We start from the raw sequence: 25,654 nt of genomic DNA, 5'->3' as shown, positions 1-25,654 counted from the left end.
ATAATAGTTTTTGTATGTCATGTTATGCCATTTCTACTGTAGCTCACTGTATGTATGGAGCATAATATAGTCCTTATAACCACGGACACGCGAGGTAACGTTACTCATTTCATAACCTTTATGGTGTTATATTCAATCGTGCTTACGTAGCTAGCGACATTCTTCAATTAGCTCTGTAAAACAATGCTCATTACGTCAGATAAGTATTAGCTTGTGTTGCATTTTGAAGCTACCCTGGCCTTATGACTCCGAAGTGGCGCAACGGTCTAAGGCACAGCATCGCAGTGCTAGAGGTGTTACTACAGACACCCTGGTTCAAATCCAGGCTGCGTTTCTATCAAAGTAAGTGCCTTATTATGTTATAATAGTTTCTGTATGTGAATTGTAGGTCCAATTACAAAAAATACCTTGTTCAGTAATCATCTCATCCATTAGTTGGCGGTGAACTATGTGGCTATTGAGCGCAGCAGTGTCGATCAGATGGAAAAATATCTTCTTATAACACTTGGTCGTTTTCTGAGTGCATTCCACAAAACTGTTCATCATGTCTGCCTTATCCAGTGCCCCCATTTTGAGGTTATAGTCAAGCGGTCCACCTTCCCTGTGGCCGACATGGTTGCTGTATGGACAGTGGAGAGGACATGGACGTCTCGTTTGTCATGGCACTTTACTGCCAGCTGTTGAACGTTCTCCTTGAACTCCACCTCCCCTCTCTGCATCCGAATGTCGGCATCCCCTTCCTGTTCGACCTGACTGTGCTGTTGAAGAGCAGACTGCTGTACCAATTGTCCACATACAAAGTGTGTCCCTCGCTGAGATGAGGAGCCAGCATGGTCATCACCATGGACCCGGACACCGCAAGCCCCTCAAAATGTTGGATGTCAGTGGTGGACCCTGTGTAAACTATAATGTCCTGGACAAATCCAGTCTTCATGTCGCACATGACAAAGACCTTGACCCCAAACCTGTGCCTTTTGGAGGGAATATATTGACGGAATGCCAGCCTACCGTTCCATAACATCAGGGAAACATCAATGCATAGGTCCTTGTATGGCACAAAGACGCGACCAAATGCTGATGTCAGGCTGGTAAGAACATTTCTTATTTTGTATAACAGGTAATTTAGGATGGCAGTAGCATTGTTGACGAAAAGCAGGCATCGCAAAAGAACTAGAAAGCGGTCTTGGGAAAAGAGGTGGCAAAGGAAGGAGTTGCAAACATAGGGTCTCTGCTCCAGTATTCTCTTAGGGAGTTTTTCTTTACTATCCCCATAAGAAGGACAGTCACCAGGAAGGTATACATTTCACTGATTGTGGTTGTCACCCATTTAGCAAGTTTCCCCCTCACTCTTGGCTCTCTCTTCTCCTGTAGCTTCAAGGCAAAGCGATTGGTCTCCTCTACTATGTCTCCCACCAACTCCTCTGTCAGAAACAGCTTGAAGCACTCTGCTTGCACTCCAGACTGGGACTCATCAACACAAACAGCAGGGCCAGGAGGGGTGAAATGGCTGGTGGCCTTCCAGCTACCACAGAACTCCTGTACTTCATCCACTGTTGGTCTGCCTCCATCACCACCAGCATTTTCAAAGGGACCTGGGAGTCCTCAGATTTAGGGTTCTCAATGGCTACAAGGTTGGGGGGCAGCTCCTCACAGTCACTGTCAGAATCTGATTCCTGACTTTCATACTCAGACTCATCGTCAGAATTTTTTTAAATCTCCAGAATTTATGCATTTGTGAGTTGTCTCCTTTTGAAAAGACATTGCTAATGCTAAAGCTTATCTCACTAGCGACATGCATAAACAACAACACTGAATGGCTCAGAGTGGGAATGACAGGTTACGTGATTGACTGCCGGCACGCACCACTTGTATCAATAAATCACTATCAGAAAATGTTTTGTGTGGTAATTATTGATATATTTACTGTTTTATTCACGTTTTCAAGTAATATTGACAAATTATGCATTCCGGTTCTTGCATAGATTGTAATGGGCACATATTATTTGTGTAAAATACTTTTTTGAAGTTTGTATTGATTATGATGAGCTAAGCTAATTCCAGCTATGTGTGGAGCCGTGTTTGTTGATGTACAATTCAATCTGGGTGTCATGTAATCTGTCGGACCAAAGATGTTATCTTTTTATGGCTGGGGGGCAGTATTGAGTAGCTTGGATGAATAAGGTGCCTAAAGTAAACGGCCTGCTCCTCCGTCTCAGTTTCTAATATATGCATTTTATTATTAGTATTAGATAGAAACACTCTGAAGTTTCTAAAACTGTTTGAATGATGTCTGTGAGTATAACAGAACTCATATGGCAGGCAAAATCCTGAGTTGAAATCAAAACAGGAAGTCAGAAATCTGAACTTTGTATGTATTCAGGAGGCTGAGTCCCCAATGAAATCCCCTTGATATATGAATTATGTTGCACTGCCTAGGGGTTCCACTAGATGTCAACCATCAATAGAAATTATAATGAGACTTCTATGATGTTGTGGAAGTGAATGATAGCAGAATGCGTCAGGTGTCTGGCAGTCAGCCATTTTCTGATCACGGTTATTCCTCGTGGTAGTCACTTGCGTTCCATTGCTCACAAAGACAAGGAGTACTCCGGTTGGAACTTTATTGAAGCTATATGTTAATAACATCCTAATGATTGATTCTGTACTTAGTTTGAAATGTTTCTTCGACCGGTAATATCACTTTTTGAAATTTTCGAACAAAACAAACATTTATTGTGGAACTGGGATTCCTGGAGTGCTTTCTGATGTAGATCATCAAAGGTAAGGGAATATTTATCATGTAATTTCTTGTTTATGTTGACGCCATCTTTGCGGCTGTGGTGTTTTTACTTCTGAACGCCTTCTCAGATTATTGCATGGGTTTCTTTTTCCGTAATGTAAAAAAAAAAAAAAAAAAAAAAGAAATGACACAGCGGTTGCATTAAGGAGAGGTATATCTATAATTCCATGTGTATAACTTGTATTTTCATCTACATTTATGATGAGTATTTCTGTTGAATGATTTGGCTATGCAAAATCACTGGATGTTTTTGGAACTAGTGAATGTAACGCGCCAATGTAAACTCAGATTTTCTGATATAAATATGAACTTTATCAAACAAAACATGCATGTATTGTGTAACATGAAGTCCTATGAGTGTCATCTGATGAAGATTATCAAATGTTAGTGATTAATTTGATCTCTATTTGTGCTTTTTCTGAGTTGTTGGTGACCTAACACAGTCGTTTGTGGTGCTTTCCCCGTAAATCCTATTTGAAATCGGACACTGTGGTGGGATTAACAACAAGACTACCTTGAAAACGATCTAAAAAACATGTATGTTAGAGGAATTTTAATTATGAGATTTCTGTTCTTTTGAATATAGTGCCCTGTACTTTCACTGGATGTTGTTATATCGCTCCCGGTAACGGGATCTCAGCCATAAGAAGTTGTAACAAAATGAGGTGAGTTCACTCATTTTTTGAGAACTTCCGGAAGTGAATGGTGGGATGTGAATGATGGTAGACGACACACCCCCTTCAACATGCATACTATAAACAGACCAAACTCATCTTGTCTTCTCTTATTTTCTTTGGTTTCTGTGAGAGAAAAAAAGCATGGCGGAGCACAGAAACTACCCAACGTCAGATTACTTTCGATTTCTAGATAGTGTTTTACTCAATTATTTTGATCAATGGTGAGCTCACCCGTGATGTGATTAATTATAATAGTAATTGCTATTAGCTAATTCATATTGTAGTTTGTCAGCAGAGAGGTATAAAAATGACGAATTATGTTATGTCGATCTTTCCTCAGTTAGCGCTAAGACAAATGTAGCCTACATTTTTTCAATTTGGATAATTGTGTTATGCTGTAGATACTTCTGTTAATGTCTGAACATTGCATCCAAAAATACTGCTCACAATCTGGACATAACTTTGTAAGGACTGCGTTTATGGCCAACTCAAATGCTGATTCTTGCGTCATTCGAAACTGGCCGTTCTAAATAAGCATTCTAATCACATCGGTTTGATCGTACGCTGCAGGGACCACTGTAGAATGATCACACCCCTGTGTTGGTAAGTGTGAAAAGGTTAAAGGAGCGGGACACTAAATCAGACACTGGAAAAAAATATTGTACGCCCTCCAATGAACCAATAAAGGTTACACCTGCTCTGACGCTCGTCGGATGTGGCAAGCCCTGCAAACTATCACGGATTACAAAAGGAAACCCAGTGACGTGACCCTACCAGACGAGCTAAATGCCTTCTACGCTTGTTTCGAGGTAAGAAACACTGAACCATGCGTGAGAGCATCAGCTGTTCCGGGTAACTGTGTGATCACGCTCTCCGTAGCCGATCTGAGTAAGACCTTTAAACCGGTTAACATTCACATTCATTCAAGGCCACAGGGCCAGACAGATTACCAGGATGTGTACTCCGAGCATGCGTTGACCAGCTGGCAAGTGTCTTCACTGACATTTTCAACCTCTCCCTGACCCAGCCTGTAATACCTACATGTTTAAAGCAGGCCATCATAGTCCCTGTGCCCAAGAATGCCAAGGTAACCTGTCTAAATGACTACCGCCCCGTAGTGTACTCACATCTGTAGCCATGAAAAGCTTTGAAAGGCTGGTCATGGCTCACATCAACACCATTATGCCAGACACCCTGGACCCACTTCAATTCGCATAATGCCCCAACAGAGCCACAGATGACACTCTCTCTATTGCACTCCACATTGCCCTTCCCCACCTGGACAAAAGGAACACTTGTGAGAATGCTGTTTATAGACTACAGCTCAATGTTCAAAACCATATTGCCCTCCAAGCTCATCACTAAGCTAAGGTCCCTTGGACTGAACACCTCCCTCTGCAACTGAATCCTGGACTTCCTGAAGGGTCACCGCCAGGTGGTAAGGGTAGGCGACAACACACTCGCCACGCTGACCCTCAACACAGGGGTCACTCAGGGGAGGGTGCTTAGTCCCCTCCTGTACTCTCTGTTCACACATGACTGCGTGGCCGCACACACGACTCCAACACCATCATCAAGTTTGCCGATGACACAACGGTGGTGCCAGGACAACAACCTCTCCCTTAACGTGGGAGAGACAAAGGAGCTTATCATGGACAACAGGAAACAAAGGGCCGAACACGCCACCCTTCACATTGACGGGGCTGTAGTGGAGCGGGCCGAGAGCTTCAAGTTCCTAGGTGTCCACATCGCTAAAGAACTATCATGGTCCAAACACATCAACACAGTTGTGAAGAGGGCACACCAACGCCTCTTCCCTGTCAGGAGGCTGAAAAGATTTGGTATGGTAACTGCTCAGCATACATCCGCAATGCGCTACAGAGGGTAGTGCGTATGGCCAAGTACATCACTGGGGCCGAACTCCCTGCCATCCAGGAGCTCTATACCAGGCGGTCAGAAGGAGGACCTAAAAAATAGTCAGACTCCAGCCACCCAAGTCATAGACTGTTCTCTCTACTACGGCACAGCAAACGGTACCGGAGTGCTACATCTGGGACCAAAAGGCTCCTGAACAACTTCTTCCCCTTAACAATAAGATTGCTAAATACACTAAAACAAAAATATAAACACAACGTGTGTCGGTCCCATTTTTCATGAGCTGAAATAAAAGATCCCAGAAATGTTCCATGAGCACAAAAAGTTTTTTTCTCTCAAATTTTGCGCACACATCTGTTTTCATCCCAAGGTCTAGTGTCTGCAGGTCTCATTATTTGAAATCATTCAAAGTATTACACATGGGAACACTGTCAGCCTTTAAAGCCATTAGGACTGACATTTAAATGCCTAAATCTCATTTACAGGGGAACTGTATAACAACACATTTTAATGCACATTTCACTGCAGAGGGACACTGATACATGTATTCTTTATCAGGTTCTTCACATCACATTATGGATGATAATAAAAATTATAATAATATACAGTAACAGTCAAAACTTTGGACAGCAATGGCATGTATTTAAATATACCCTTTAGATGAATAAGCCCAACCCGTTTACAGTTTACAAATGACTGTAACCACTGATCACACCAACGTATGCCAACTAGTTACAGCCATATCTTACTACTAATTGGTGGCCATGGAAGACCCCCTAGTAAAAGGTAAAGAGGAAGGTAAGACACCCCTGCCTTAGTTGACAGGGTCATGGTGAGGGGGAGCACTCTGATTAAAAAGTATCATCAGTCCCTGACCTTAAAGACATGTCTTCAAAGAGACCTGTGATTAGCTGGTGATTAAAGGACATTTGACTCCAACATCCTCAATAGTATATTACTTGGGCATTGGGCGCATTGCATCGTAATTAAACAATGTATCCTTGCATGAATCATTGTGTGGTTACCTAGGCAACACCTCCAACAATCTAGAAATAGATAATACAAATTTAGGGGGGGAGGGTGTGTGTGTTCGTGCATGTGGTCCATCGCTCACCTGACAGGCGTTGTACAGCAGCTGGTGCTCAAACTTCTTGATGCCCAGAATCTGCTGGAACATCTCGTACAGTTGCTCCTTGCTGAGGATCATCTCGGACACGGCACTGAGGTGCATCCTCTGGGGCTGGCGCCGCATTTCCTCATCCCCCCTGTAGATGGTGTCATACTTGGCGATCCAGGAGCTCAGCACTGTCTCTTTGCTCAGGCCATCGATTTTGGGCAAGCTGCGCACCCGCCGCTCAATGTTCTTTTTGAAGACGTCACGGAAGTCGCAGGCTGAGAAGCCGCCGCTCTGCACCATCCTGGACACCCGCTCGCTCTTCAGGAAGCCCTGTGCAAAGTAGAAACCAAGGATCATAAGGACCCGGAAGAAAATACAACTAATGTAGTGCTGCTAAGTTAATGTAGCTAATTAATGCAGTTGGTTACCGTCATTGCACTTTGTTATAGCTCCTGATAAACTTACCAATGACCCATGACCTCAGAGTCTAATCTCGCCGTTGCATCTCTGGGAAACAGTTCTTTTTTGCATCTCATCGTATGTACAGTAGATACAACCAGGAAAATGATAAAGTTGATATAACATACTGAAAAACACAATATGGAACCCACGTAAATAAAGAAATTAAACAGTAAAACAATATAGGTTGATTCAGCTCGTGGTAATCTCCTTACATGGGCTCCAGTTGTATTAAACATGCAGGTGTTATGCCCAGCTCAGGGCAGGCAGCCGCTATTAACCTCTATAATTACACAGAATGGATGTTTCTTCCTCAGGGCTTAACTGCAGACTCACTCAGATTCTGTCTGCTGGTAGTCATGACATCTGGGAGAGGAGGATGATGGTACATGAAGTCCAGGTTTTTAGCCTCACTCAAGGGTCTCATCTGGATGTAGCATTTCCTATTAGGGGAGGCTAATCTTTTATTTGGCCCCTCAGTATAAACGGGTTAGCTAGCTTGCCTAATACTCCTCAGGGAGAGAGAAGATAATTGGGTTCGGTTTACACCTGGGTACAGGGTCAAGATCTGTGAGGGGGTTGTACTGGCCTCTCTGCCTCAAAGAATCCCCAGACTCTTCACACGGTGTATGAGTGATATGCACATCCCAAACTTTCATAGACTAGCAAGGACCACTATGAAAGAACGCCTGCACATGGCATGGATGTTCACGTGACGTGAAGGCTTTCGGATGGACAGATAAAAGAAGGCACGATCTGAGAATGTTGAAAGCGACATGATATTATTGGACCATCTAAAGGACAGGGGGCATTGGATTCCAGCAAAACAGGCATTAGCTACTTCTGTCAAGAAGAATGCTTACTGGAGCTGAAGTGCTCAAAGGGAGTAGGGATCTAAATATTTATGGTAGACAGGAGTTTAGAGAGGCTGGAGAAAGACATCGACTGACTAACTGGCTGACTAGGAGACAGACAGACAGACAAACAGTGGAGCCCGGTATTGACAACGCACGTCACTGATTCTGTTTGATCCCGTTTTGGAGGGACGATGCAAAGGCGTCTTGGGGTACAGAGAGCTACTAGTGCATGAACAGCAGATGGAGAAGAATCGTGGCTCCTCGTGGGGAGTAATGGTGCGGAACAAAAGCATTTTGCGTCGGAGAGTCTCTGGGAGGGAGGAAACCAAAAACCAACAAAATAAATGTGTTTGTGTCGAGAGCAAAGCCATTTCCTGAGCCAGACTGAGATTTCAGCACATCGGGGGGTAACACGGCTGCTGACGGGCTGCCAACTCTCTAGGCCAAGTTTCTCTGAACTGCAGTTAGAAAGAGAGAGCCAGGCTTTATGAAGATAAATGGAAATTGGCCAGAGTTAACTAGATAAAGATGTGGTGACAGATGTAGCTGCCACTGGCATGTACTGCTAACGGGGCAAGAACAGCCAAGACGTGTTCCTTGGAACTGCAGTAAGGAGAAAGAAATAACAGCCCACCACATAAAAAGTAATGGCAAATTGCAAAGCTGGAAAAACTAGAGTTTGCTAGACAAAGATGGAGGAGGTAGGCTAACAGCCTCCTGCTCTGCTATCAAAAACTGATTGGCCTGAGTTCAATCTTATTTTGTTAGCCAGGTGCGATGCAGCGCTGGTCAACACTGGCGCAGTGAGGTGAATTTAGCTAATTGTTCAGTGAGTCAAAGAAAGCATGTGGGGGGAACTTATGTCAACTTATGTCATGCCTCAATTGCAGGGGTGTCAAACTCAATTTCTGGAAGGCTGAGTATCTTAAGCCTTGTTCATATTGCCAGTTTGAAGTGACTCATCCCCTGTTCTTGAAGTCTAAATAGCCAAAAACCTAATGGAGTCGGATATTTCAAGCCACAGTGGAAACTACCTTCGTAGGTGGTTTGAAGTCAAATACAAATCTGATTCCTGGCCAGACGGCTTGTGTCTGAACGGTCAAATTGGATTTACTTGTACTCAAGTAGTTTTTAGACTGTTATTTGGCATATCTTGTTGCTTGCTAGCTACTCTGTTGACAGTTTGACAACAACATGTGGTAGCTAACTAGCTTATTAAACAAATTAGTGAATGTGCTAGAAAGCTAAACAGCTACCTACCTAGCTAGCTAGTTGACTGCTGTGGCTGGTCAAAATGACTCATTATGAATGTTGGATAATCTTATCCTTTGAGGCTTTAAAAAGTGTTCTAACACTATGATTTTGAACATTCAAAGCAACTGGGAAACATCCGTGGCCGGCATTGTTGTCACCTTAGCTTGCTACATAACTTCTGAGTGATAGGAAGCATGAGCACCACCACTAATCTCCCTACACCACTGCGCACACATCCTTCATTACTATGACAACTAGTGTAGCCATGTCGGCAGGTAGCCCAGTGGTGAGAGCGTTGGGCCAGTAACCGAAAGGTTACTGGATAGAATCCCCGAGCTGACAAGGTAAAAATCTGTTGTTCTGCCTCTGAACAAGGCAGTTATAACCCATTGTTCCATGGTAGGCCATCATTGTAAATAAGAATTTGTTCTTAACTGACTTGCCTAGTTACATTTTAAATATCAGCAAATGGCTGCTGTCTGAACACACATAAATCCGATTTGGTCACCTGTAACTTCCTGTTTGGGACAGTCAATATTCCAAAATGGATTTGAAAAGCAAAACGGATTTAAGCATTACAGCCTTCAGTGTAAACAGGGCTTAAGGGTTTTCCCTTGTATTTGATTGATTAGTAGGAACCCCCCCTCACCTGGTTAGGTCTTAATTAAACACAATGTGCACATTGTTATAAACATAAATAGAAGCCCTACAAAAATACTCCATGGTTCAGTGACTCATGGAGCAGCTAACTGATACACAGCTAACTGTGTTTTGGGGCAGGGTCATCCAAAAAAGTCAGCCTTGTCATGGCCCCTGAACAGAGTGTCACTCAGCAGGGCCTTGCCAAACTCACTCCTGACCCTATCCCGTGGATCCCTGGTTGATGAGACTAACCACTAACCCCAGCTCCACTGTCAAACCACATAGCACCCCATCTGGACGGGAAGCATCCATAAGCATCTCTAAAAGAGTTCGATCCAGAGTTGGAGGAATTCGAGGAGAGGGAGTTGGGATGTTGTTTACACACTGAAATTAACTGAAATGCGATCACATGAACTGGTTATACTGTCCTTGGCCAACTCAAACCCTAAAACCAAATGACTTCGCCTCTATGTAGTGCATCATTTTCTAAAGCTACTTTCCTGCTACAGCGATAAGAAGATCAAATTGAGCACACTGCAAATCCTACAACATGACCACTTTGGAATCGAATTCGTGTTCATTTCAGCACTATACTACTTGGCTTGCTCCCTTGAAACATGAAAGGTATTCTATGCTCTAGCCCTCACGACTCATCCACCATACCTTACAAGCTCCTATACAATTGTTTGAGTCCACGTCACCACCCCCTAGTTGCTAAATTAAATGTCTTTGTGTTGGTAATTGTGGTCGCCACTGAGGGCCTCAAAGAGCTTTATGGCTAATGCCTTCATTATATGCGGTCACCCATTATTACCCATTATTACTAATGAATCTGCCACCATGGGATTTCCTCTCTCCCTGCTGTTTGACTTAATTGAGGGTTTAAAATCTCATTGAATTATTTCTAACCAACACTGCTCCGAGTTTACTCCTCAGTTAAGAGATTAATAAAATATGCTCCCGTCGCAGCCTTTGGTTGTATAATTAAAGTTATTATCTGCAGAAATGATTCTACTAAGGAAGATGGAAACAGATCTGAAAGCCTGGCTGTAAAAATATAACTGACACAGGGAGAGATAGCTGTCAGGTTTGGAGCTCTTGGATTTTAACTGCTCTACAGAAATGAATAGAATTTCAATGTGAGAAGAGTTATGCATGCGGGGAGAGGAGAGTGAGGGAGAATCTGAACAGTTGTTTATTGAATCAGAGGAGATGTGTATCCTTTGAGAAATCAGTGTTTCTTCCTTCAAAATAACAACTTTAGACAATTCAAAAATACCTCTTTGGAAAGTAAAGGAGCAACTACTGCACACGATACAGTGCCTATAGAAAGTCCACCCCTTTAAACTTTTTTTTCACATTTTGCTGCCTCTTAAGGATTGGACCCTTTTTTCAAGGATATGCATTTTCTTGATATCAATTTAAAGGAATCACTGAAGCTTGTGGAAATGTGAAATTAATGTAGAAGAAAATAACACATTAGATCTGGTTAAAGAAGATACAAACCAAGAAAACATGCATTTTCAACTTATTTTTTGTTCCATCATCTTTGAAATGCAAGAGAAAGGTCATGCATTAAGATAGGATCCTAGGTGTGATTTAGACTTTGTCCACAAGATGGCTGCAGTGTCTGTGCAAAGTGTCAGACTGATCCAGTGAAGAATTACCTCATTACACAATATTTTGCATCAAGTCTGCCAGGAGTTTGCACAAATGTGCCGAATTGGTCAACTTATACATCTTCAAGTACATAAATACAGAGAACATACAAAAATGCTATGGTAATAAAAAAAATCAGTTTACACACTCCCAGAAATGTCATACATGATGGATCATTAGCTTATACACTAACCTTTAGCTTATACACCACACACATCTAGATGGCCAGCTGGGCTGGGTGTGGAGCCAGAGACAGAAATGGGGTCAAACTGTAGACCCCAGTTCCTACATTTGAATGTAAAAATTGATTTTATCAAACAAAACTACACTACATTTTATCTCTGGGACCCTCAGGATGACAAATCAGAGCAAGATTACTGAATGGAAGTACATTATTTACCTTCAGAGGTGAATGTATCAAACCAGTTGCCGTGATAAGTGTTTAGTTGTTGTGCACTATCCTCAAACAATAGCATGTTTTTTCCTGTAATAGCTACTGTAAATTTGATACTGCAGTTAGATTAACAAGAATTGAAGCTTTCTGCCCATATAAGACATGTCTATGTCCTGGAAAAGTTTTCTAGTCACATTCTCATATTGTGCAACAACTGTCCCGGTTTAGTGACACTGATCCCGTAGAGGTTAAAATTAAATTAAAAAAGGGATTAAATTCGATGCTTTCCTACAGATCTACCCAACCTACTATACAGTAGCTCCACACTGATATGATTGTTTGACGGTAAGTAGAGGCAGTAGGCCCTGTATAAACACAAACTCACTTTCTTGACAACTTTCTTCACAACAGCTCTGCTCTGCCTGCGAAGCACAATACGTATGAATGCCCTGACTTCTGCAAAGGCTGCATCGCAGTAAATGCTATACGGCCAATACAGACGCTGGATTTACCATAAGTCGGCTTTAAAGCAGGAGATGTGGGACCAGATCCCTCACAGGGACATTGTGATTACGTCTGGCAGGTCTAATAAGAGAAGGAAGGGGGGAAAAAAAGCCTGGCGGTCAGATGAAATCACTGCCTGTGCTCTGCAGAGGACGAATGGAAAGCCTGCCCACCTGTCCCACTGAAGGTGTGAACTGAGGCCTCAATTAGGGACAGTTTGACCGCTCAGTCCAGACTGCTAAACGGCAGCACTGGTGGCATTAACAAAAGAAAACATTCAAGAACTAGAGACATCTGACCCAAAGGCTTTCTGGCATTTAAACCAACTTGGCCGGGCTAGTGAACGCCGCCAGTTAATCTCCTGGGAAGTCCTAGAGCCCAATGGAGCCTCTCGCACTGATAAGAACACTGTACTAGATAGATAAATTACATTGCAAGCCTGTTCCAAACAGCCCATCACAGTACAACAAAGCCAGTGTTAGTGGCTCAAGGCATATGGACTTTCCTTTAAACCAGCCAATTAATGTGTCTGATATTGTGACCATATTGCAAACAGTTAAGAATGTGTAAGGCCCAAAATGTACTGTACAAGCTCTTTGGTTATCGCTTTGAGCAGGCTGAATCACATCCGCCCGTGATTGGGAGTCCAATAGGGCGGCACACAATTGGCCCAACGTCGTCCAGGTTTGGCCGGGGTAGGCTGTCATTGTAAATAAGAATTTGTTCTTAATAACTGAATTTAAAAACTTTTTTTTTTTAATGTCATCCCAGAGATGTGGAAATACGGCATTATCAACATACCCAATTCAGAAGACAAAAGGATCCCAATAAACTATCGTGGTATTGCCCTGACCTCTGCTATGTATAAACTATTTTGTTATGTTCTGTTTACCCGCACTTAAACACTGGGCTGAAAACCACAATATCATAGCAGATGAGCAAAATGGGTTCAGAAAGAAACAGAGCTGCCTTAGCCTCTTAAGTCGACCCACTACTTTTTCGAACATTCTGTTAAAAATCGCGCAACATTTCAGCGTCCTGCTACTCATGCCAGGAATATAGTATATGCATATGATTAGTATGTGTGGATAGAAAACACTCTGAAGTTTCTAAAACTGGTTAAATAATGTCTGTGACTATAACAGAACGTGAACAGCAAGCGAAATCCCAAGAAAAACCTGGTCACAAAAACCACAGAAAAGTATTAATCCGCCAGTCTCTGAATTGTTTATTGCAAGCAAAAATATATAGCCGGGAGCTTGCAGTTCCTACAACTTCCAAAAACGTCATTTTCATTGACAAAAATCCTTTGTGTAATGACAAATAGATCCTTCATTTCGTCCAGCATACAGGAATCGATTTTTGGAAAGAGACAAAAGGACAACGTTTTCTTGAGTAGTTGCTATTGAATACAGATCGCCCAGTGATCAATTTGATCGATTATTAACGTTTACAAATACCTAAAGTTGGGTTACAAAAGTAGGTTGAAGTGTTTTGTCAAAGAACATAGGCAACTTATATAATTTTAAAAAATTACGTTGCGTTTTGGAACGGAGCTTTTCCTGAACCAGACAGGCTATACAAATGGATATTTTGGGCATACATGGACGGATTGTGATGTTTATGGAACATATAGGAGTGCCAACAAAGAATATCAAAGGTAATGAATGTTTTATATTTTATTTATGCGTTTTGTGTAGCGCCGGCTACGCTAATTCTTTTGTTTACGTCCCCTTCAGGTATTTTGGGGTGTTGCATGCTATCAGATAATAACTTCTCATGCTTTCGCCGAAAAGCATTTTAAAAATCTGACTTGTTGGCTAGATTCACAACGAGTGTAGCTTTAATTCAATACCCTGCATGTGTGTTTTAATGAACGTTTTAGTTTTAACGAGTACATTTAGCATTTAGCGTAGCGCATTTGCATTTCCAGGTGTCTAGATGAGACGTCTGCGTCTCAGGTAGGAGCAAGAGATTAACCATAATCATAGATTCAAGGGGGGGAAAAAAGTCACATTTCTGTTTTTTCATTGATTTCTCTAAAGCTTTTGACCACATTCAAGGAAAACTCCACCCCAAAACAATATTTTGGTATTTGTTTCATTAGTGCATTGTTGACATAGTCAGCAATCAAGTTTTCAAGATATGTAACTTTCAAAATGCAGAAATCATCCCCATCTAATGCAAAATGCATCATAGGGGGTTGATTTCTGTATTTTGAAAGTTACATATCTGGAAAACTTGAAAGAAATGCCTGTCTATATAAGGTTCCACAGCTGACAGTGCATGTCAGAGCAGAAACTATCCCATGAAGTCCAAGGAAATGTCATTTGATCTCTGAGATAGAATTGTGATGAGGCATATACACTGCTCAAAAAAATAAAAGGGAACACTAAAATAACACATCCTAGATCTGAATGAATGAAGTATTATTATTAAATACTTTTTTCTTTACATAGTTGAATGTGCTGAAAATCACACAAAAATGATCAATGGAAATCAAATTTATCAACCCATGGAGGTCTGGATTTGGAGTCACACTCAAAATTAAAGTGGAAAACCACACTACAGGCTGATCCAACTTTGATGTAATGTCCTTAAAACAAGTCAAAATGAGGCACAGTAGTGTGTGTGGCCTCCACGTGCCTATATGACTTCCCTACAACGCCCGGGCATGCTCCTGATGAGGTGGCGGATGGTCTCCTGAGGGATCTCCTCCCAGACCTGGACTAAAGCATCCGCCAACTCCTGGACAGTCTGTGGTGCAATGTGCCGTTGGTGGATGGAGCGAGACATGATGTCCTAGATGTGCTCAATTGGATTCATGTCTGGGGAATGGGCGGGCCAGTCCATAGCATCAATGCCTTCCTCTTGCAGGAACTGCTGACACATTCCAGCAACATGAGGTCTAGCATTGTCTTGCATTAGGAGGATCCCAGGGCCAACCGCACCAGCATATGGTCTCACAAGGGGTCTGAGAATCTCATCTCGGTACCTAATGGCAGTCAGGCTACCTCTGGCGAGCACATGGAGAAATGCCAACCCAAAGAAATGCCAACCCACACCATGACTGACCCACCGCCAAACCGGTCATGCTGGAGGATGTTGCAGGCAGCAGAACATTCTCCACGGCGTCTCCAGACTCTGTCACGTCTGTCACATGTGCTAAGTGTGAACCTGCGTTCATCTGTGAAGAGCACAGGGCACCAGTGGCGAATTTGACAATCTTGGTGTTCTCTGGCAAATGCCAAACGTCCTGCACAGTATTGGGCTGTAAGCACAACCCCCACCTGTGGACGTCGGGCCCTCATACCACCCTCATGGAGTCTCTTTCTGACCGTTTGAGCAAACACATGCGCATTTGTGGCCTGCTGGAGGTCATTTTGCAGGGCTCTGGCAGTGCTCCTCCTGCTCCTCCTTGCACAAAGGCGGAGGTAGCGGTCCTGCTGCTGGGTTGTTGCCCTCCTACGGCCTCCTCCACGTCTCTTGATGTACGGGCCTGTCTCCTGGTAGCGCCTCCATGCTCTGGACACTACGCTGACAGACACAGCAAACCTTCTTGCCACAGCTCGCATTGATGTGCCATCCTGGATGAGCTGCACTACCTGAGCCACTTGTGTGGGTTGTAGACTCCGTCTCATGCTACCACTAGAGTGAAAGCACCGCCAGCATTCAAAAGTGACCAAAACATTAGCCAGGAAGCATAGGAACTGAGAAGTGGTCTGTGGTCACCACCTGCAGAACCACCCCTTTATTGCTAATTGCCTATAATTTCCACCTGTTGTCTATTCCATTTGCACAACAGCATGTTAAATTTATTGTCAATCAGTGCTGCTTCCTACATGGACAGTTTGATTTCACAGAAGTGTGATTGACTTGGAGTTACATTGTGTTGTTTAAGTGTTCCCTTTATTTTTTTGAGCAGTGTATTTGTGGAAGGGTATAAAACAATTCATAGAGTGTTAAAAGTTTCCAAGAGCACAGTGGTCTCCATCACTGGGAAATTGAAAGCATATGGAACTATCCGAGTCTGCCTAGAGTTGATTGTCCGACCAAACTGAGAAACCGGGCAAGAAGGACCTTGGTCAGGGAGGTGACCAAGAACCCAATGACCACTCAGACAGAATTACAGAGTTACTTGGACTGAGATGTGAGTACCTGCCAGAAGGAACACAGTCTCTACAGCACTTCACCAATCTGGGCTTTACGGGAGAGTGGCCAGACGGCACATGACAACACGCCTGTAGTTTGCCAAAAGGCATATTAAAGAATCTGAAAGCATAAGGTAAAAGATTCTGTGGTCTGATGAGACCGAAATGTAGCTCTTTGGCCTGAATGCAAAGTGCTGTCTGGAGAAAACCAGGCACAGCTCATCACCCGTCTAACACCATCCCTACCGTAAAGCATGGTGGTGGCAGCATCATTCTATGGGGATGCTTTTCAGTGGCAGGGACTGGGAGACTGTTAAGGATAGAGAGAACAATGAATGGAGCCAAATATAGGAATATCCTTGATGAGAATCTGCTTCAGAGCGCAAACGACCTTAGACTGGAGCAAAAATGTACATTCCAACAGGACAATGACCCCAAGCATACAGCCAAAGAATTGCTGGAATGGCTTCAGAACAAGTCCTTGAAATGGCCCAGCCAAAGCCCAGCGTATTTCATTTTCAATAAATGTGCAAACATTTCTAAAAACATGTTTTCAATTGGTCATTATGAGGGATTGTGTGTAGATGGGTGAGAAAAAAAAAACAAATTAATTTTGAATTCGGGCTGTATCAACGAAATGTGGAATAAGTCAAGGGGTATGAATACTTTCTGAAGGCACTGTATATTAATGATCTCATTGGCCTTCAAAGCTCTTGGAAAAGGTGTCTGTATAAACAATGAATGAGTGTCTGTTATTTTATATGCAGATGACATTAAATGAAAGTTAAATGTTTTTAAAAAATGTTTTAACTGGTGTGAACAATGGAAACTGAATATCAATGTAGACAAAACTAGGTCGTACACTATAGGAACTTGGTCTCTAGGACACCTTTTATTTTCTCCTGTGGTCCTGCCACAGATGTTGTCAGTGAGTACAAGTATCTGGGGTTGATTATCAATACATTTTTGGATTACAATGTGTAATTAAATAACACTAATATGTGAGAACAATGTTTTTTTTTAACAAGGTCATTATAGTAAGGTTGGTAGCAACCTGTGAAAATCGTTGTGGAAACCAGTTGCAGCTCAGGTTGACTACAAACCCCACAATCCAGTGCTCTCTCTATGGGCTGGCTGGCTGGCTAGCAAGCAAACGAAGCTACACAATAATACCAAAGTCAATATCAGCATGTGAAGTAGCAAGTTAGGTGTAAAAACAAACGGCACTATTAATTTAGGAGTCTTAAATCTCACCATGTTCAACCGGCAGATCGATGTGCCTCGCAGAGTGGAGTCTGACATTCGTAATGGCCATGCAACGGCACTATGCAATGCACCCTGGACTGAAGAGGCAGACAAATAGGAGAAATGTGGTGGACCTTCTGTTAAATTACACAATTCTCGAGGTTGGTATATTACAAAAATATGATAAATGGCTCATTCGTGAGAAGACAACCTCCCTCGTTATGACACAAGTCAGTATTGAAATCTGACATGTATGATAGACGTTTTCACGATCTAAAAGTTATATTCCTAATAAATTCCAGTATAGTGAGAGGCTTTATCGCAGTGCTACGTTATACTGGCCAAATTTCTGCCTGCTTGAACGACAATAGCTCAGATACACATGAAAACATGAAATGAACCCTGTCCATCTCTCGCTCAGAGATGCACAAAAACAATATAACATAAAAAATGGGTGAATCTTTCCTTTAAGTACATAGCTAAACATGCAAATTGTGCCCATGGTGTAATCATTGCAAAGTGTAAAGCCATGGGTGGCCTACCATTTAAACACTAAACTGTTTGAAACATTGGCGCTAGTTATTATTACATAGGCTGCAGGAGTATGGGGGCACATAAATTATACGTGTGTTAATTATGTTTGTAACCATGCCTGCAGAATCAGATTTGACCTTGGTGTGGGTAAAAAACATGCCAAATTCTGCTATTCAAGGTGACATGGTCTTGAAAACGAGATGGTATCACCAGTGGCTATATTTTTTTTTTTAAATGGCAGAGATTTTGCAAGAAAATCAACACTTTTAGAGAACAATGAACTAACGTGGTACCAACTAATAAACAAACCTGAAAGTAACAAACTGCGCACCTAGTGCCTTTTTACATTAACTTTTGGGACAGAATCCTATGACATATTGTTTTAACCAAGCAATATTTATCTAAACCCTTTTGCTAAATTTAGATGTGTAGTGCGTTGATACACAAACACTCCCTTAGATAAAGGTGTATGTACTTTTTATAACGACGGTTCCATCGAAACTAAAGCTCATGCCTTGCTTTAAAACGATATTACAGATCTTATTTTTTGTCAACTGTCCAGCCCAAATAAAAATAAATTACGGTCTTGATGAAAATAATAAACTATGTGAAATTTTAATCAGGTAACAATAATGTAAATGGCTGCGCCAAAGCCTAACATATTATCCTCAGTTTCTTTTTAAGTGCCTAATTGTCCTCTCATCCACTGTGCTTAAAATAAAAGATGCATACATGTGTATAGATGATGTAATGTATTATAGAGGATGCCTGTACCATTTTTGACCATGATTGTTTTTAGTGTCTCAATACTCAATGAGTGGTCCACAATGTGTTTTTTTAAACAATCTGTATTTTGCATTATTGTATCATTTTGGAGGGACACATTTTTTCTAACTTCTAAGTGTCAGCTCTATTTGATGCCAAGGCTTGGTGGAATAATACCAATATTTAAATCTCAGGCCTCCTCCTCCCTGCCCTAACCTCTGTCTTTTAGAGTGAGTGGCCAAAATTCCAACAAAAATATATTTCATAGGCTGCAGGGGGAAGTCCAGAGACAAGAAAACCCAATAGACTGGCACACGTACACAGATAAACAACCTGCCAGACAGACAGAACAATTAGCACACAGGCCTTAGGGATAAAGCAAGATACTACCATTTAAATTGTTGAAAACTGAAATGTGAAGGTGCAGATTTCCCAGTAAGACACAAAAAGGATGATATGCCACAATCTGGGATACGACGGCAAACACTGCGACTTTCATTCTGATCTTCCTCATCAAGTATTAAAACGGGAGGCGGACAGCGTGCCCTTCTCCTGGCGGTCTGAGAGATAGTGGACTCCTGCTGCGTGATGGTCACGTCTACTTTACAGTAGAACAAACACTTGTCGTGTGAGAGAGAGAGATAGACACAGAGAGCAAGTGAGAGTGACAAACAAAAGACAAAATGGTGAGAGTGAGGGAGAAAGGAAGAGACACTTAAAGAGGAAATTAAAGGAGAGAGGCAAATAAAGGGAGGTGCAGGAGAAACTATTGAATAGAGGGGACCCCAAAGAGATGAGATTTGAACAAAAATGTTTTTACTTCCAGCTCTCTCAGCCTTCAAAACCAATGCCCTGAGAGCTGTGCTGTTTTTACAGGCAGACAAACAGTAATCCGATTGAGAAGCTCTGGGCAATAAACAGGCCATGAAGAGGGAAAGAGAGAGGGAAATAGAAAGAGGGAAATAGAGGGAGAGATATGACTACCCAGGGCATGCTTTGAGTCTGAGAAATATGTATACAAGCTCTGCCGGACAAACTATTCAATACGTGCTGAATATATAGGTTTAATACTGCATCTGCTGTCTGATTCTCTCTTCACTATCAGACCTCAGGATAAGACCCAGATGCAGACAGGGCAGGCAGAGGTCAGTAATCCAGGGCAGTATCACAAGGTACCAACGGCAGGCAGGTTCAGGGAGAATGGTCAAAACCGGGAAAACAGGGACTAGAGAGCAAAACAGGAGTACGGGAAAAATGCTGGTATGCTTGACAAGACGAACTGGCAACAGACAAACGGAGAACACAGGTATAAATACACGGGATAATGGGGTAAATGGGTGACACCTGGAGAGGGGGTGGAAGACAAGCACAAAGACAGGTGAACAGATCAGGGTGTGACATTCACATGACTACGGTAGGGGAAGCAGAGGCGCAAAGGTGGTATGTCGGATTCAGAGACGTAGTAGAGGAAATATCTTTTGATTTATGGAGGTGTTACAGTTATTATTCAGTCTCACGTTGCCATAGCTCCAAAATCACGTCATTGTCACGCCTCCCTTGGAGGTCTGGAGACTTTTGTATTGCAAAAAAAATTGTTTGAATGGTCCTCCAGAAAGATTTTGATTGGATGTTATATTTCAAGAACCCTCCCTCCACATGCTCGTAGAAGGGGTGCTGTGTGTTATGCGCATCACTGTTTTCAAGCCAGGTAGTTGTTGCCTATGCTTGTTTCAAGTGTTAGTTTAAGTTTTCAAGTGTGGCCCACAGTCTGTGATTTATATTTATTGTAATTGAAAGTGGATAATGCTAGTAAAGTCAAACGTCACAACACGTTTTAAACCACTCTGGTGACAAACACACTTTTTTCCTTGTCTCCATTCATCCACATTGCTGCTGACTGCACTTTGCTACCACCTAACATATTGTGACGATTGGCCATTCATTTTTGAAAGGCCCCAAAAACAGAGGCAGTGGGATAATCTATTCAAGTAAGTAAATACATTTTTGAATAGATTAAATACAGTTGGCCACTTTGTGGGCTAACTCAACTGAGCTGCTAGCTAGCTAGCTAGCTAACTTTACACACTGTTTAGCTAAGTGAATTATATGTCATTAGCTAGCTATATTAATGTAATCATTGTAAATTAAAAACAAACAGTCTCTAAATTATTTTGTAGATAACAGCCATGGAAGAGGGTGAAGTTAAAGCTCCAGCTGTCAGTAAAGGGAAAGAGTAGGCTACTGTATGGGGCAGGTCCTTTTGTGGGAGGACATTATGAAAATATTCTCCAGTTCCAATCCCTAGAGGGGAAGTGAGATAATAGCAACATAATATTCAGTGCTGTCTAATTTTAGTACAATGAACCCTGTTAATTTGTGATGTTTTTTTTTACCTCAGATATGGAATGCTGTGAAAGCCTGTTTGCAGATGAAGAGAGAAGTCCCAATGAATGTCCCAAGAGACTAAGGGTTAAACTGTATGTGTTGGCCGATGTTAGAAAATGTTGTATATAAAAATACAGTTAAACGTCACACACACAATATATGCACCTATTACAATTGGAGCAGGTCAACCCTGCTGGAGGTCTGCTGCGTGTGCAGGGTTCTGTTTCAGCCCTGCAATTACACACCTGATTCAACTTGAAAAATCAAATTAGTTGACAATCAAGTGTGCGATTTCTGAGCTGGAATAAAAATCTGCTCACCCAGTAGATCAGGGATCAGTGGAGCACGATTGGCCACCGCTGGTATGTCGTTCGTTTTGTTCACCTGAAATTATGCATTAGTAATAATAGCCTACTTGTTACTACTCAATTATCCATTGTTGTTTAGACTAATATGTCTAATCTTCACATACGAGTTAGCTTATTTGTACATTTTGAAGTGATAATGTGTTGATTCTTTGAAGTGAACTGTTTAAACTTGTTTTAAAATATTAAACCATTATTCAAAACGAACAAGTGTCCATGTTGATTAATCACATAACACAATCCTGTAATATAGAGGGGAAAGGGTTCTGTCTCTAATGCGTCTGTGTTGTATTCTCAAATGAACATTTTCTTTTTGTCTAGTACAATATCGGCAATCTGTTTTATTTGATTGTCACTCTCTCGCAGTATATCAGCTATGTGAATCTATTTTGCAGCTTATCATAAGGCTTGCATCACCAATGCAGCCATAAGCCTACAGTACAGTATGATGGCATTACTGGCTGTATAGGCATCTATCATCTGAAGCAGAGAATGGCTAAACTCACATTATTTACATGTTGAGCTATTCGTTTTCAATTTAAAATGACAAGTAATTTAGGTACAGTATGAAAATAAGGAGACGACAATTAGACTACAGGAGATGAGCATTACAGGTAACATTTTATGAGGATCATTTTATTTTATTACATTCATTTTAGCAACGTTGTTTCTAAAATTATTGTAGTTGTTCCCATAGACAGCACGTGGTTGCTCTATGTATCACTGACCCTGGATAAGCTAGCGACTGGCCTAAAACAGCTAACATTTTAGGTCAATAATATGCTATTTATATAAAAATATTGTTGGCTTTATAAATTGTGAGTGAAATTGAACTAGCTAGTAGCTAGCTAGTTCGTTATACCTAGGTAGCTTACAAGGTTAGCTGACATTTCTCAAAACTAACCTTATTGCGGCTAGCTACTTCTTGTCGCTCATGCTAGCCTTCACAGCCATATATCACTTAATATTTTTTTTAGATATTGATATGGCCAGCATTGTCGACCATTTCTCCCCTCTTGCTGCAGATTTAGCTCATCTCGAAATTACAGAGAAATGCTGTGAAAACCAGCATGCTGTAAACGTTCTAACATTTTTTGTCACCAGTGCTCGTTTTGTTGACATTTTTTGTCCTCACGCACTCCTACAGCACTAATCTGGTGGAACCTTAGGAGCTCCACCCAAGCAAGGCATTTGATTGGATTGATGTGTTGTATGGCACTACTGATTTACACCGGGTTCTGACCCTCTTTAGCTGATTTCTGCCATAGGGAAGCCTGGTTCGCGACAAGGTTAGTCAGACAATCATCAGAAAAACAGCTAACGGTTTGAAAGATGAGCCTGAACAACCTGCAAGGAACATGATGAACCCACACGTTATGTGTTATGTTTATTTGCTACAGTAGTCCTGGTATTTAGTTGCTGCAGTAGTCCTGGTATTTAGTTGCTACAGTAGTCCTGGTATTTAGTTGCTACAGTAGTCCTGTTTTACAGTTCCCATCCCAATCATTCAGAGACAGAAGCACAGGATACCAGTGTGAGGATTCCCTCAAGAACACCCCAGACAAACTGATGTCCATCAGTTCTCAGATCACAAACAGAGACGAGGGGAGAGTGAAAGGGATGCATTGACAGAATCTTTCGCTATAAATCTCGGACAAATCGCTCATTACTGATCGATTTCATGTACTGTTGTCTGTGATTTAATCCTCTAAGCTGCTTGAATACAAATGTGTCCCTCATGCACTACTTGTCACGCCTGCTCCTGTTCCCCCTCCACGGCGCTTGAGGGCACCAGGCTGCCCATCATTACGCACACCTGTTACGCACATCAGCGCTTCATTGGACTCACCTGTACTCCTTCACGTTTTGACTGCCTTACCTATACAGTGGGGCAAAAAAGTGTTTAGTCAGCCACCAATTGTGCAAGTTCTCCCACTTAAAAAGATGAGAGGCCTGTACACTTCAACTATGACAGACAAAATGAGGAGAAAAAATAATCCAGAATAATCCAGAAAATCACATTGTAGGATTTTTAATGAATTTATTTGCAAATTATGGTGGAAAATAAGTATTTGGTCACCTACAAACAAGCAAGATTTCTGGCTCTCACAGACCTGTAACTTCTTCTTTAAGAGGCTCCTCTGTCCTCCACTCGTTACCTGTATTAATGGCACCTGTTTGAACTTGTTATCAGTATAAAAGACACCTGTCCACAACCTCAAACAGTCACACTTCAAACTCCACTATGGCCAAGACCAAATAGCTTTCAAAGGACACCAGAAACAAAATTGTAGACCTGCACCCTGCTGGGAAGACTGAATCTGCAATAGGTAAGCAGCTTGGTTTGAACTGTGGGAGCAATAATTAGGAAATGGAAGACATACAAGACCACTGATAATCTCCGTCGATCTGATGCTCCACACAAGATCTCACCACGTGGGGTCAAAATGATCACAAGAACGGTGAGCAAAAATCCCAGAAACACACGGGGGGACCTAGTGAATGACCTGCAGAGAGCTGGGACCAAAGTAACAAAGCCTACCATCAGTAACACACTACGCCGCTAGGGACTCAAATCCTGCAGTGCCAGACGTGTCCCCCTGCTTAAGCCAGTACATGTCCAGGCCCGTCTGAAGTTTGCTCGAGAGCATTTGGATGATCCAGAAGAAGATTGGGAGAATGTCATATGGTCAGATGAAACCAAAATATAAAAACTCAACTCATCGTGTTTGGAGGACAAAGAATGCTGAGTTACATCCAAAGAACACCATACCTACAGTGAAGCATGGGGGTGGAAACCTCATGCTTTGGGGCTGTTTTTCTGCAAAGGGACCAGGACGACTGATCCGTGTAAAGGAAAGAATGAATGGGGCCATGTATCGTGAGATTGACTGAAAACCTCCTTCCATCAGCAAGGGCATTGAAGATGAAATGTGGCTGGGTCTTTCAGCATGACAATGATCCCAAACACACCGCCCGGGCAACGAAGGAGTGGCTTCGTAAGAAGCATTTCAAGGTCCTGGAGTGGCCTAGCCAGTCTACAGATCTCAACCCCATAGAAAATCTTTGGAGGGAGTTGAAAGTCCGTGTTGCCCAGCAACAGCCCAAAAACATCACTGCTCTAGAGGAGATCTGCATGGAGGAATGGGCCAAAATACCAGCAAGTGTATGAAAACCTTGTGAAGACTTACAGAAAACATTTGACCTCTGTCATTGCCAACAAAGGGTACATAACAAAGTATAGAGAAACTTTTGTTGTTGACCAAATACTTATTTTCCACCATCATTTGCAAATAAATTCATTAAAAATCCTACAATGTGATTTTCTGGATTTTTTTTCTCATTTTGTCTGTCATAGTTGAAGTGTACCTATGATGAAAATTACAGGCCTCTCTTATCTTTTTAAGTGGGAGAACTTGCACAATTGGTGGCTGATTAAATACTCTTCCCCCCCCCCCCCCCCCCCCCCCCCCCCCCCCCCCCCCCCCCCCACTGTATCTGTCTATTCCTCTGTTTCATTCCCGTGCTTGTATTAAATGGGGATGTCGTTTGAAAACATAAATGTTAACTTTCACTGCTATGCGGATGACACACAGCTGTACATTTCAATGAAACATGGTGAAGCCCCAAAATTGCCCTCGCTAGAAGTATGTGTTTCAGACATAAGGAAGTGGATGGCTGCAAACTTTCCACTTTTAAACTCGGACAAAACAGAGATGCTTGTTCTAGGTCCCAAGAAACAAAGAGATCTTCTGTTGAATCTGACAATTACTCTTAATGGTTGTACAGTTGTCTCAAATAAAACTGTGAAGGACCTCGGCGTTACTCTGGACCCTGATCTCTCTTTTGAAGAACATATCAAGACCATTTCAAGGACAGCTTTTTTCCATCTACGTAACATTGCAAAAAATCAGAAACTTTCTGTCCAAAAATTATGCAGAAAAATGTATCCATGCTTTTGTTACTTCTAG

The 25,654-nt window shown here is 42.1% G+C and overlaps 1 protein-coding gene across 2 annotated transcripts in view; it reads right to left on the bottom strand.

The window, feature by feature from the left end:
• Window positions 1-25,654, bottom strand: part of LOC110501720 (calcium-dependent secretion activator 2) — a 265,033-nt gene that overhangs the window by 185,258 nt on the left and 54,121 nt on the right. For both annotated transcript variants that reach the window (XM_036952033.1, XM_036952031.1), the window contains exon 3: window positions 6,467-6,799. In XM_036952033.1, the coding sequence (XP_036807928.1) occupies window positions 6,467-6,799 (333 nt within the window). The remainder of the gene's footprint in view (window positions 1-6,466; window positions 6,800-25,654) is intronic.

The sequence above is a fragment of the Oncorhynchus mykiss genome, chromosome 2, assembly GCF_013265735.2.
Source record: "Oncorhynchus mykiss isolate Arlee chromosome 2, USDA_OmykA_1.1, whole genome shotgun sequence".
In the NCBI taxonomy this organism is placed as follows: Eukaryota; Metazoa; Chordata; class Actinopteri; order Salmoniformes; family Salmonidae; genus Oncorhynchus; species Oncorhynchus mykiss.
This window is presented reverse-complemented; position numbering and strand designations above follow the sequence as displayed.